The sequence below is a fragment of the Haemaphysalis longicornis genome, unplaced genomic scaffold, assembly GCF_048455015.1.
Source record: "Haemaphysalis longicornis isolate Haplotype H1 unplaced genomic scaffold, Haemaphysalis longicornis Haplotype H1 scaffold_7, whole genome shotgun sequence".
NCBI lineage: Eukaryota > Metazoa > Arthropoda > Arachnida > Ixodida > Ixodidae > Haemaphysalis > Haemaphysalis longicornis.
Window position 1 is genome coordinate 40,905,557 of NW_027526422.1, and position 14,448 is coordinate 40,920,004.

General features: G+C 47.6%; 1 protein-coding gene across 7 annotated transcripts in view; it reads left to right on the forward strand.

Annotated features, from left to right (window-relative positions):
• The first annotated feature begins 2,449 nt into the window (after positions 1-2,449).
• Rbp (RIMS binding protein) overlaps positions 2,450-14,448 on the forward strand; it is a 394,065-nt gene continuing 382,066 nt past the window's right edge. For 5 of the 7 annotated variants that reach the window (XM_077676865.1, XM_077676856.1, XM_077676857.1 and 2 more), the window contains exon 1: positions 2,450-2,764. In XM_077676865.1, coding sequence (XP_077532991.1) covers positions 2,654-2,764 — 111 coding nt within the window. In that variant the 5' untranslated portion in view covers positions 2,450-2,653. The remainder of the gene's footprint in view (positions 2,765-14,448) is intronic. The other 2 variants (XM_077676863.1, XM_077676862.1) reach the window with 1 other exon arrangement.

Genomic DNA, 14,448 nt, shown 5'->3' on the forward strand with positions numbered 1-14,448 from the left:
AAAACAGTGAGTTGAGCGAGTTGCTATCCGTGTCCATTACGAAACAGTAAGCAGTGGCCCTTAAGCGATGCAAGAAACGTAAAAACAGGCACGAAACAATGAGGCTAAACATGAAGATGAGATGAGAAAACAGCGCTTGCCCTGCTCGTTTATTCCACTCTGTTTCGTCTGTCTTTACGCTGTTTTATTATACAAGGTGGACCTGCGCCCTGCAGTTTTCCTTGGAATATTTGCAGCAACATGCGAGCATGATTTGCTTGGTTTTTCGAAATTTATATAATTTATTTTGAAGGTGCACTTGATGACGTCAACTGCATAGACCTCTTCGAGTTTGTCGCCAATGTGAGACGTGTTTGTCAGCTTGTGTGCACTTAACGATGCTGTTGAGCAGATGCATGTGTACTTGCGCCCGCTTTCGAGGAAGAAATCAATGCGCCTACTAAACAAAATAATCTCCTGTCCTGTCAGGTAGCCGGAACACACTTACCTCAGCGCCACTAAGCTGCATAGATAATTTGTTTAACGCAGGCGCCTCGTTATCAATGGGGGCACGTAACGCGTGGCGTTGATTGAATACGTCCAAAAGTTCGTTATAGACGCACCTTAAAGAAGCTTATCCCTGGTGGCCGCGTTTCCTGTCCGACGCGTCTATTATGTTTGCCGACAGGTAAACATTATGCTCGGACAAACACTAGCAGCGTTTGCACATTCACCCAGTGACGTGCCCTGAACACAGTTCCCTCGCAGCACGTAATCATGTCCCAAGCTGCGTTTACCGGCGCGGCAGTATACGGTACGAAAAAGAAAGCTACTTCGATTCAGCTTTGCTTCACTCCACACACGCAGCGCAAAGAGGCGAGTTCAGTAGGTCGTTCCGCCGACTTGCCGTGACCACGCAAACAAATAACGAACTATCGTCTGAATTTTTCCTGTGTAAGTACCTAAACTACGTTGAGCGTATATATCTGCATGCAGACTAACATCGGTAGTGTCAGCTGGGAGCATGCAGGGAGCATGCGGGCTCGTAACCTATGCTGCAGTGACACGAACTTGGGAGATCACCACTCGCGGTTTCTTCAATGGGCGAAACGGTAAGGCCCGAGCGGCGAGAGTTCTTGAAAGTAAACGCTGCGGCGTGCGCTGAAACAATTTACTATGATTGGAAACAAACGACACTTGCCTCCACCAGCGATAGAAAGCCGCAACCGCCTTCACGTCAACCACCACCGCGGCCTTTTCTTCTTTGCGTCGTCATCTGCGAAGTGCTCTGAAACGATTGACCCAGCAAAGGCTGGTTTTCCGGTACAACATAATATGAGCGGTGACCGGATGATGCGGCTACAATGTAAAATCGGTTATGACCCTGTTTGCTATCCTTGGAAAAAGGAAATGTATAAAAAGCGGGTATAGTTTTGCTACGGCGTAAACTTGTTATCATTGATTGGGTCGACGACAACGACGATGGGAGTTTTGACGACGACGAAAACTTCTGTTTTTTGCTTGTAATTGTGAGCTTCTTAAAGAACCGGAAATGGCCAAAGCTAATCAAAAAACTTTCATGGTGTAACTTATTACATAAAAATTAAAGCAATTGTAACGTCAGGTCCGCACATTACCTGAACTTTGTCAAATTACTGCGTGTGTACTATAGTAGAAAAAGGCGATAAAACCAAATGACTTCTTTGTCATCTGCTCTGATCGTCTGACTAATTCTTTCTTTACCTGCCATCATCTTCGCAACATTTGTTTTCTAAAATATAAGACAAGTTGTCACCGTGGATGCTGTCTAAGTTGTTATTATATATTTTACGCGGTGATTAACAGCGCGAAATTGGAGGCACTGATTGTCTAAACCAGGACGCTCGGTAATATTCCAGGGCAGGAAAGGGTACAAACTTAAAACACTAAAACTGGGTCCCGTTGTGGATACACAGAAAAGCGGCTGGCGCGTCCGGGATCGCACCCACGTCCTCAGGCGTAGTAACACACCGCATTCGCACTGAGCCACCGGGGCAGGTGTCGCGCATATGTTTAGAGCTATTCACCTTCTGCCTTGCATTCTTGGTTTTGTCTGATTGCGTAATGTAACGTTTATTTCGTAATTGACACCTCGAGTCCACCGTATTCTCTACACTGCTACCGGTGAAATCTTGACACCTGACGACCACCTCCTCGTCACTGGCAGCACGAAGGAGACACGTTTTTCTGGAGGGCGCCGCACGGGTGACACCGTGTCTCCTGGTTAGCTGAGCACTGTACGCCTCGCTCATTTTGAGGCCAGATGGCAGCCGTAACATCCATTTAACCTCTTTATCGCAGCTGTTTCAGAGCGACGCAAGCAACGTCAAAAACGCTGCTCTGGGCAGGAGGCTTCCTCCTTTCCCTCGACACCGGTAATTCGATCTCCGGACAGCGGCCGTACATTGTCGGCAGTGTGCAGCGCTGCGCTTTAACAGCGAGTTCCAGTGCGCGCAAACTTGCCGTTCCGCGTCACCTAAAGGAGGCGGCCGCAGCAGCAAGTAGCAAGCAGCAAAGGCCGCAGTGCAGCAGCAGCGGAGACGAAAGTGCACATAAACACCGGCGGCGCCAGCAGCGGCGGCGCCCTGCCTGCCCCACCTCGGCGTGCGTTGACCGGACCTAGCAGCAGACGACCATGGTCGGCCTCCTGGTACGCAGCGGGCCGAGGCCAATCGAGGCAATCGAAACTGTCTACCCTTCGGACAAGTTCCTCCACGCCGCCTTCAGCCACCGCCGCCGCCAATGCGTAAGCGCATGTTCTCTGTCTTTTGAGCGCTTCCTCGTCGTGTGCGCTCCGCGGAAGAGATACACATAGCGGCGATCATATCGAGATGTCGTGAGGACAAGCTGTCCGCGAACAGCCGTGAAAAGGGACGCTGCGTGCGCCGATATCACATGGCGCGCGTAAGCCGGCGACGAGGAGAGCGCGGGTATGCGGAGCAGCGGTGCGTCGGCCCGGCACGAACGCGCGTTCGCGTTCACTGGTCAAGAAGCCGAATTATCATCGGTGATCACAGGCGGAATATCTGTTTGCTCGTGTGAAATATATGTGGCGGTGCGTTCTCTCCCACAGAATTATATGCGGTGCATTCTACTTGTATTTCGCAGCCGCGGGGAAAAACATGTGGGAGTTGGGGGTGTGCTGTCCTGATATTTATGCGTGCGCAACATCGTCGTCCTCAAATGCAGTGTGGAAGCTAAGGGGTCAATGTCCTTGTCACTTCTACCCCCCTAAATCTGTCGCCATTATCATCTGTGTATAATCATCATCATCATCATCCTCCTGTGTTATGTTCGTTCCTTGGGAGGTGTGGGCTCGGTAGCCTAATTATAGTGGTCTCCCAGCATCTCTGAGCTCCAGCTCATATATATAGCCTTAAGTGATAATGATAATGATGATGATGATGATGATGAGTTGCCGGGGAAGTAGATGAAATTTTCTCTGGTACAAGACATTGATGATGGGGATAGTGTGACGGTGAACTACAGGAATTTCCGCGCTTCCGAGCTTCACGCACACACTACCTCCATAATTGTGATTACTTGCTCAAAAACATCGCGGTTGTAAGCGCAGTGACCAAGCATCACAATCAGAAGGGCACGCAGACCAATAACGAGGCGCAACAAAGATACGGTCAGCGTTGCGACATTACGCTGCGCAAGAATGGCGAGTTGTATCGTGCGCTGTCACTGTGCAGGTCGTGTTTTGTGTCTTGTCAGACGTCAGGCCTCGTTATTAGTCAGATTGGCTCTTTTGAACGCAGTGATCGTACTGCCAAGTGCATTGCGATGAAGCGACCCGTGCAATTTTCCAGGGTGTATGCGATACCATACCACATATACTGCAATTAACCACCTATGTAATGCTCTCGGGCCTTTGCGGGTTAAATAAACGAAACGAAATGAAAGCACCACAGCTCCCCAATACGAAAGAACGCTGCCTCAAGGTGCAGGTAGATGCTCACAAATCATTTGGCAGGTTAGTATCGGCGTGTAGGAAGTTACAAACACAGAGAGCGAACTGCTCAGAGTGCTATTTGCCAGACAGGTGCACTCCAGTATACTTCAGTACGGACGTGCAAGTGTTCCGCTGCCTGAACAAAAATATACAAAAATATACAAAAAAAACTAGTAAGCACCTGTTCGTGCCTACTCTTAAACCCGTCGTCTGTTCTGTCGGCTGCGCGCTGTATTTCTGAGCTATACACGCGCACTGCCTCAAAATTGGGTCAAACAAAAACAGGTATTCGCAACAGGTAGTCAGTGTTTCTATAACGGAAGATAAGTAGCCTGTACCTACTCCCCTGCTTCATGAAACTAAAACTGCGTTGAACGGATAAAGTGCCTCGCCATATGCCAATCAGACATATTCCACCGCGAAGGGCTCTAACTGAGCGTGCGTGCCATTGGCCAAGACACCGGCTTGTCTGGACTGTGAAAGCCATTTTAAAGCGGTATCGGGTAAGAAATATGTGATAAATCCCCAGTGGAGTAACAAGTCATGGTGATTTGTAGGCCATGTCTCACCTGTTGGGTATAGCGCTTTTTCATTGATCGAACTGGGAAAACAGAGGCTTTGCTAGGCACGGGTATACATCTGCAGTCATCTGCAATGTTTTCAAGTAAAGAAACCTTCCACATGCCCTATGCTATTTCTGAATAGACACATTTTGATGGTTAGGTGATGTCGAGTAAAAATGCTTAAGGCAGGTCACACACCCACGAAGGCAACGGTGAGAGAGCCTTGTATTAACATATTGTTTCCTTGACATTCCATCATTTCCTTGACGTCAGGCGTTCGAAACACCGGCTGCAGATTGAGCAATGCCGAATCAATTTGTTTTGATATGCGACACGTATCTCTTCGAAACGTCGAAGGTTTTTTTTTTTTTTGCGTAGCTTTTTATAGCAGTCCTTTTGTTTTGCGCCTAAAGTTGACGGGAATCGTTTCTATAATAGTAACTCAACTTTTCATTTTAAACCGAACGTCTTATAAGAACGCAACCTGTGGGGATTGTTCTGACGGAAATAAAAATATCGGTCCTTCTCTTTCGGTGTGGCTGTTTCTCAGATCAAAAATTTGTGCAAGCCGGCAGGAGGCCAGTTTTGGGACGGCCGCCTTCTTCAGAAGATAACGCTTCCTGCAAAAAAAAAAAAAAAAAAAAAAAAAATCAATGTACGCTTAAGCACGTACTGTTATAAGGAAACCACACGCATTCAAAGGTTCAATAAGATTGTCGCGATGTACAAGATTTCAGCCGCATTTTATAAACGATGTTTTTTTTCTTTGCGTTAGACAGCTGCATTGTTGTGATCTTCTACGCTCTGTGGACGTGATCGTGCCGAACAATCGCGCCAGTGGGAACCACGTAAATAAGCGCTTTATGTTGGAAGTGCGCAAATTGGCCATAACTCGCAGTGAATAATTTTTACACGATTTTGGTAATGGACAATGGTCCTCACCCGACATATGAGCTCCCCCATAGAATAGAGCCTTGCTACACCATATAGCTTGGCTCTACCGATTGCAATGATCTCTTCTATGGTTTTCCCGGTCTCGTCACATCCGGCTACTCCTGCCGGAGGAGGTGTAGCTGGCTATCCGACTCCTCCTCCTTGCCTGTCCTCCCTTGCAGCCACATGGCCATGGGCGTCGGGGGGGGGGGGGGGGGTGCAAAAAGGGAGTTTGCACCACCACCAAGCTACACCGGAACAGTTGCCCCCTTCCGCCGTCCCCCCCCCCCCCCCCCTCACCACGCAATGCTAGGGGTTCGCCCCCTCAAGACAAGATCCTGCCGACAACCATGCATACCGCCTTCCATAAATTGATAAAGATTGCAGCAACACGATTGGGCAAATGCTTCTTCTTCTACGCTACGCTTCTTTTGAGTGACTATCCCCTCGGATCCCCATTAAAGGGACCCTGAAACACTTTTTTCAACTTTTTTTTTGAAATCCTAAACGTCTGCAGAACGTAGTCACCCAACACACCCAGTACTTAGATTAGGGGCTCGCAAAGTACCTCAGCCAAAAATTACTGCTCTATGCCCATGAGATAACTTGTAAACTCGCTCAAAAGATTTCTCTCCCTTTCCCGGTGTTGACGTTCCTTGACGGCTCGATTTTCGTCACTAAGGCCATGTAGCGGCTGTGGGCCGGTTTTCCTTCAGTTGCAGCAATGAACGCTTTTCGAGAGCAACTTTAACAATAAAGCCACAAAAACAAAGTGGAAATGGAAGGCGTATCTGGTGCGACGATCAAATCAAGTAGTTGTTGAGCGCACGCGTAGCAAGACAGAGCCTGAGTCCACTGCCCGTAGCAGCGTTGTCGCGCTCTGCCATGCGGGCCCGAGCACACGCGTTTCATGGTTCCGTTGTGAGGAGCGCAACGAAACCATGATACACGTGATCGTGGCACACATGAGTTCGGAGGATGCATGGAGGTCAAAAAACGAAACTTCGAATTCTGGTACCACAACAGCTCACCGAGGCCAAGAGATTGGCAGCTTCGGGAGCGTAGCTGCCCTGTCGAGCTATGCTGAAAGTGGTGAACTTTTTGCTTCAGTTTCTCTAAGCTCTGCCACTCCACGAGCTGTAGCAGCACGTTGCGAAGGGCAAAGCCATCACAAGCCGTTATTATCACCACCATTTAAACCTCCTTCGGGTGGCCTTTCTTTCTTTCTTCACAACAACAACAACAACCCGAATGCAATGTCGCACCGCTTGAACTACGCTCCTTGTCTTCCGTTCTTGTAATTGGAGGAAGCTTACGGTGCACCGTAGGACTGCTTTGGTGTCATGACCCATTTTTGAACACGCTTCATTATGAAGCTTTAGTGCTTCGTTTACCGCGCCCTTTCTGCCGTGGGCACGTTCCTAACCAGGCACTCAACCAATCGCATGCATGATCTCCTGCTTGCTTGCTTAATTGGTTGGTCGGCGCATTTTCCAGTTTCATGCACTCGAAGATATTTGGTCGCGAGGTGAACTGTCATTATTTCCTCCCCAGTTTCACCGTGTAAACAATGCAATTTGAAGGTCACAACTTGGCCTCATTTGCCGCAAATGCGCGCATAGTAGCAGTTTTCTATAGGAAACATCGCTATCTTCATCCGCAGGTAATTAATATCTCGTTGTAACTTCGTATCCACCATAAAAATCCAGAGATAAGTGATCGCTACATTATACTTTCGTACCAGTCGGATTACGTTCACAAACAAACTTCGACTTCCAGTGTTCATGACCGTTCTTTGTGTATAAAATTGTACCACGTTAAAAAAAGCCCTGGTTACGCTTTCCAAAGCTTGGCTGTTGTTATTTTTTTTTTTTTGCGCCAAAATCTGCGGGGTAAATTCCGAAGCAATGAATGAATAAATATTTCATGAACGTGGCGAAGAACTGTCTATATGATTTAATTATGAGGACAACGCAACGTTCATGCTTCCCCTGGTCCCTACGTCCGTCTGTAACCTGGGAGCGGCTGCGGCCATAGCGATTAGCTTTTAACAGGCCTGTTGCCCGCAGTCCAGATAGCTGACAACTCCAGTGAAATTTGTGTTAAGGAGACGACAATGGGTAAAATTGAAGATTTCACTCGCCGACGCAGAGCCTATTTAGTGGTCGCCGTAGTAGAGAGGTCGGGATTAATTCATTAATTCTTACCGTTTAATGCTATATAACGAGACCCAAACGTCGCTTACGTGAGAGAGAGAGAGAGAGAGAGAGAGAGAGAGAGAGAAAGAGAGAGAGAGAGAGAGAGAGAGAGAGAGAGAGAGACGCTTTCTGTAGTCCTACTCATAAGACACCTTGGCTTCACCCTTTTCGGAGGGAAAGATTCTGCGTCACTGGCCTTCTCTGTCACCCGCTCAGACAGCGATTAAGGAACTCATACGCTTTCTACGGGCGACGAACTTAAACTCCACACTATAGGCTGAAAGCCTTCAGTGGCAATCACTGAAATTGAACGTTTAGTGCTGGGCATACCTGTCTGCTCCAACTTTTCTTCATTCTTTCCTTTCTCTTTTTCCACTATGTTCACATTCCCACGTGCAGGATAGCAAACTAGGTTCTAGCTAGGTTAACTTTCCTGCCTTTCTTCTACATCCTTCCTTCCATACAGGCCAGTGAGCGGCACTTTTGCGTCTCCTAACGGACAGGGGAGGCCGCTTAATTTTTCCTCTATCGGGAAGAGTAAACTGGCAATCCGCTCTTCTTTATAGATAAATAGAACACGGTGATCATTGCAATACTCATACAATGCGCACACCTAAGCGATTCGAGTGGCAAGTATATACAGTTCAATAATGTTTCCAAAATTAAAGCTGATTTTTTATTTGATTGCGGTGTTTAACGCACCGACGCAACGCAGGCGATGAGGCGCACCGTAGCGGATGGCTCCGAATTAATTTTGACCACCTGGGGATCCTTAACGTGAGAAGCGAACTACTGGCGAACTGGGAGATTTTGTATACTTCCCCTAAGCGAAAATGCAGCAGCAGCGCGGATGCAAGTATCGCGGCTCGTTTTTCATCAGTAAAACCGGAAAGGTCATAAGTGAGCAAGGCGGCGGATATTGCCGATCCCGCTTCGCTGTGCCGTTACCCCAATAATAAATGACCGCAGGCTGTTGCCCTAAGCGTTCGAGGAAAAAAGCCACTTTCGAACATAGGAAAGCTGAAAATAATGACGGCTTCTTCGAAAAATATATCTACATCTGCGTTTGTTTACTGAATAATGTATGCTTTGGATCACTGAACTGGGCGTCCATTATGCGCATTAAAGCCGGGAGTTGACGAATGAGCTTATTAGACGTGGAGCCCCCGATTAGGCTGCGTCGCAGCCTGGCGTGATTGGCAACCTTTTTCAAGAAACTGCAGATTGTCGTGCTCGGACGACACGCGCCGCTGGCATCAGCTGAGACCGCATACACAGCTGGATCAATGACGCTTGGTGTCAAAATAAATGAATAAAATAAAAGCCTCTTTTTTAACGGAGCTATGGTTCAAGCGCGAAGCTTTCTCGCGTGCAACATGAGTCAAAGTTACAGTCCAAAATCCGAACTGCTTCGACCGTGTCGGAATGACGCAATCTGATAAACGTCGGCTTTATAATGTGGGGACCTGGGTCCAATTCCCGCTCCACCGGAAGCGGTTTTTTTTTTAGGTAGTGTCTATTATCGCGGCAGCCGTGAGAATTACCGTCAGAAATTTCTCACGACAGTCGCCTATCATTGGCTAAGCACGCTACCCGGACATTCTATGGGACAAATATTCCCGAAAAAGCTGTGGCCGTAGCTGCCCCTGTAGCGCTGTGGTGCACTACTGGCTTTTAAACGTGACGGCTCAGGTTCGAGTCCGACATTGCGGGTTTTTTTCTTTTTTTTTTGGCTTTCGGAATTTTTCGGAATCATAATTTTGTTAATGCTTTTTTTACTCTGGTTTTTACTATATCAATAGATCGTCGGACAGGACTTCTAGAATGGGTTAGATTACGTTTAATACAGGTTGTGTTTTGTGTCGCTGGGCTGGGTTAGATTAGGTTTGTTGCAATTGGGGTGGATTTGTTAGGATGAGTTCGGTTAGGTTACGTTAGGTTCGGTGAGCATATGTTATGTTAGGTTACGTTGGGACGTAATATTGCTATGTAATATGTTGTACTTTGACTTTGGACTATGAAGGCATTGGCTTCCTACCAGAGAAAGCTTCTCATTTCAGCCATTTTGCCCTTCACCCACTATCATCATCATCATCATCGCCCGAGAACGTTGGCTTTCCTGCAATGTTTATTGGGGCAACGTCGCCATCAGTGAGGCACACAGAGCTTCGCTTTAATCGAACCAAGAAGCCTCCGATTATACAGAATAGTTCCAGACAAGAAAAATTGAAAGAAAAACCTTTCAACTTTTTTTTCCCTGACGCAAATCTGAAGCTTCCCTTTGGGACAACACTCATTTTTGCCACAGGGCCGCCATCCTCACTTTGCTCTGAAGGATTTAAAAAATGTACAACTAATGTGCGTGTCATTCACCTCATCGTCTTCATTTCGTGGTATAGCCGTGAACCTAGCGCTTCCAGTAATGCGACTGCAATTACCATTCGCCTTCTGCTGCTTTGCCACACTTGGGATACAAATCCTCTTCGCTTTTTCTGAGAGTCGATGGCATTTACAAAATTGCAATGACATTTCCACTGCCAATTTTTGTCGTTCTAGGGTCGGCGTTCGACAATGCCGGATGCTGTGTCTCAAAATAAGACTCACAGAGGCGATTATATTGTGCACCACATCATCAACTAGATGATGTACCCGCTCTTGAAAGAATTGCAGATATCTATTCAAAGCACCAACACTACGACATCACGGTGTGTGGGTTCGAAGCAGTGGCGAGTGGTCTATAACCTTCACCGAACAGGATATCCAACATCTTCCTTTTACCTCGACCTCATACCGGGCACACAATAAAGTTCTCGCTATCTTGATTAAGTGTCAGTGTAGCATCTTTGTCGCTAAGCTGATTTCTCTACATGCCATTGGGCGCAAGGTTTCGCAGCGTGATTCCCGCACGGCATCTCATCTAGCCATAGTATGTTGGGACAGAAGCTTTAGGTGCCGCCTTGTGGCAAAGAGCATCGCTGTTCAACTAGGTGTCTTTATTGTCCAGGACAGGCAGTGGTCGCCTCTGCAAAAAGTGAATAAAACACTTTTGATTTCGTATGGGAACTGAACCCCGAACACGTTACCACCATGCTATTTCCGCACGCAGCTAGCGTTGGAACAAAAGTTAGCCAGGTGCTGGCCACGTGACATATGAACGTGACTGCACGTGAGATGATGATGACGATGATGATGATGATGATTTCTATTGGTTTCCCCTTTGTATCGGGGTGATGACATGTCATCTTACCAAAAAGGACTAATATACATATGTTTTACACTTTTGGTTTAATACTAGCGCTGCTTAGGGCAGGCACAAAAAGCTTATTAGCACAAAATACTTTTTTTTTTCCTGTTACAGGTGGTAACTGTCCTAGGCAATATTCCCCTCTCTGCTTTTCGTCCACCAGCATTCTAATCTTCTTTTCGTCCCCTCGACAGCCTTGAAGGTAACTTCCTCTGTGATACCCTTAAATCCTAGGGCTTCTGAAAGCCCAATATTCCCTTCATGTAGATTTGGATGGATACCTTCACATTCTAACACGATGTGCCGCATAGTTTCTGTTTCTTTTCCGCAGACCACGCATACCCCATCATTTTGTGAATACTTCCCCACAAAACTCTTAGTTCGCAGGCAACCTGCTCTAGCCTCAAAAAGCAAAGCACTGCCCTGGGAATTATCGTAGAAATTTTCCTTTCTGATGTTCATCTTCTCAGCCCTGTACATCTCTAACGACGTTTTAGCTTCCATTTTTTCCCTCCATTTATTCGTTTCAATTTGCCTTGCCTCTTTTTTGGTTACCTTGGCTGTTTTGGATTCCCCATTGTTCTTTCCGTATTTCATCGTTAGCCTTCTAGTCTTTCTTAACCACTGCGTGTCCACGCTTTTCAAGTATAGGTACCTAAAAACCTTAGATGCCCACCTTCGTTGATCCATTGCCCTCAACCTCATCTCAAAGCATATTTTGCTCTGACCTTCTCTAACTTCAAACGACGCCCAGCCCATATCTCCCTGAGCTGCTTCGTTAGTTGTTTTTCCATGCGCGCCTAAGGCCAAACGTCCTATCGTTCTCTGGTTTACTTCAAGGCCTGATAGAACGTCTGATTTTAAGCAGAGTACAGCATTCGCAAACGTGAGACCCGGAACCATTACTTCTTTCCACATTCCTCTTACTACTTCATATTTGTTATACCCCCACAGAGCTCTATGCTTCATTATAGCTGCGTTTCGCTTTCCCTTAACCTTAAGTTGCTCCTCGTGAGTGCTTAAGTAGTTATCCGCTTCGTTTATCCACACACTCCCAAATATTTATATTCCTTCACTCTAGGTAATTCGCCTTGCTTCATAGACACTACGTCGGTGGTAGCGTCATTGAAAACCATTATTCCTGATTTTTCTGCACTGAAATTTAATCCGAGGTCAGTGGCTTCCTGGCCGCAAATATTTATTAGCCGCTGCATATCGCTATAGCCCCCCCCCCCCCCCCCCCCCCCCCCCCCCACCTCCAGCCGCGCAAAACTTGATTCTGGGGAAGCTGTTTCGTGAAGTGTCCCCAGACTGCCTGTTGCAGTGATTCGCGCCAAAAGGCGATTGAACGAAAGGGAAGAAATAGGACGCGCATTCGACGCGGCAGTAAAAAAGTATTTGATATTTACCGCCAGGCTTTCGTATTCAAAGAACGTAAACAGACTTAGGTACACTGAGGAATGCTTCATTTACCCTCCTACATTGGTACTTTCACGTGCGTGCACCGTTACCGCTGCGCAGCCGCTACAGTGCAGGGGACGCGCTGACCTCCCCGTGGAGACTCACTTGGAATTGTACGCGGCGGGTGTCTGCCGCCGAGGCCCTTGAGGGAGAGAGGGTGCGCCATTACAAAGTGCCCCCTCCTGTCCGGATCGCTTATGACCGAGCTTGCGCAACCGGTATTAGCAGCGTTCCTGCCGCTCTTCTCTCCTCCTTTCGCCCCGTTGTCCCACAGGAGCGGGAGAGGAAACGTCGAACGCCGCCGCGCTCCCTCTTGGGTTCCTAGAATAAACGGCGGCGCTTACAGGTGCATCGACATGCACGGTAGCCGCAGCTCTTCAAGGGGGAACGGTCTCTCACACGGCAGCGTCACCCGCATTCATTGTAATGGCTCCAACGGGGCCATAACCGGCGGTAATCGTCTCGCGCTCTGGTTAAACTGTTTCATTAATTGCCCGCCATCTTGACTCCACGGCGCGCACAGCCCCAGTGCAGCGACCGGTGCATGCTGTGCCGTAGCTGCTTCAAGGAAGAAACTGATGGCAGCCGGTGTCAAGCACTTAGTCATCAATGGGTCATCGAAAGAACAGTTACATCCTGTTCCTGTAACATATACTCCCTATGTAGATGTGCATTTATTTACACCAAGCCGTAATTCTGAACGGTTTGCAATTTTGCAGTGCGCTGATGATGACAAGTAAATAGAATTCGCCGTAATATTAGGGTTGTCTTAGTGGCTGAATAATGTCATATGATGAGTTTCGGGATACTTTCTATAAAATACGAGTTTCAGAGTTTGAGAGAGAGAGAGAGAGAGAGAGAGGGGGGGGGAGAGAGAGAGAGGGGGGAGGGAAGGAGAGAGGGGGGGGGGGGAGGGAGGGAGAGACGCTTTCTGTAATCGTACTCATAAGACACGTTGGCCTTCCATACAGGCCACTGAGCGGCCCTTCCGCTTCTCCTTACGAACAGGGGGGGCCGCTTAAATTAATTCTTTCTCTGTCGGGAAGAGTAAACTAGCAATTCGCTCTTCTTTACTGATAAATAGAACAAGGCTATCATCGCGATACTCATACAGTACGCACACCTAAGTGACTCGAGCGGCAAGTATATATAGTTCAATAATGTTTCCAGAATTGAAGTGTTGTGAAGACAACTGTTGGACGAGTAGGTTCAGGCATATCCAGAATCAACTGCCACCCCTCATGGCCACCAAGGTAATTAACCTCTGCGGAGATACTCCCACGGTGGGATGACTTTTCTTTGAATGCCCGCGATTGCGACTACAGCGGAATCTCGTTAAACCGCACCCGCGTAAGCCGTAGTTTCTTTTTATGCGTCGTTAGGCCGAATCTCCGATTCGGTTTCCCCTTAGCCTAATGCACTCGGATAAACCGTAGTGCCGGTTAATGCGTACTCTGTTCGCGGCCCAGTCACGTACGGTTTAACCAGGTTTCACTGTATATGAAAGCAAACACCTTTTTGAAGTTTTTTAATGAACCCTACACACACCTACCCCAAATCACTACCTATTTTACCTAAACTTACGGTTAATTATAATCATGGGGGATCATTCTCCTCGCAATAGTCGGTATTTCTGAAAATGGAATTTTAGTTTCCTGACCCAGCCCGGATGTCGAAATGGCAGAACACGTGGAGGCACATCTGCTCGCCTAGTTTCCTATTCGTCGTGTCTCGCTCGTTTTCCCCTTTGTTTTTTTCCGAGGCTTTGTTTTATGCCCCTACATTTCGTTCACTTCCTTAGGCATGATCATTTTGTAAAAACGCATTGTTTTTCCTAAGGGCCGTTAAATTATAATGTGCCGTAGCAAATCGTAATTTTCTATGGCCATGCCATGGCCGCATACAATGTTCTGCGGTCGTGACGTACCTGACTCCGAATACACGTTTTGCGACGGAGAGACACACTCCCGCAAGCGGCGATAGTCAGGCGCTCACGCAGTCCGAATCTGTGCCGTGATGCCTTTTCTTTAGTAACTGCCCCCTCCCGACATTCAGGCAATAAGTCTGCTTCCA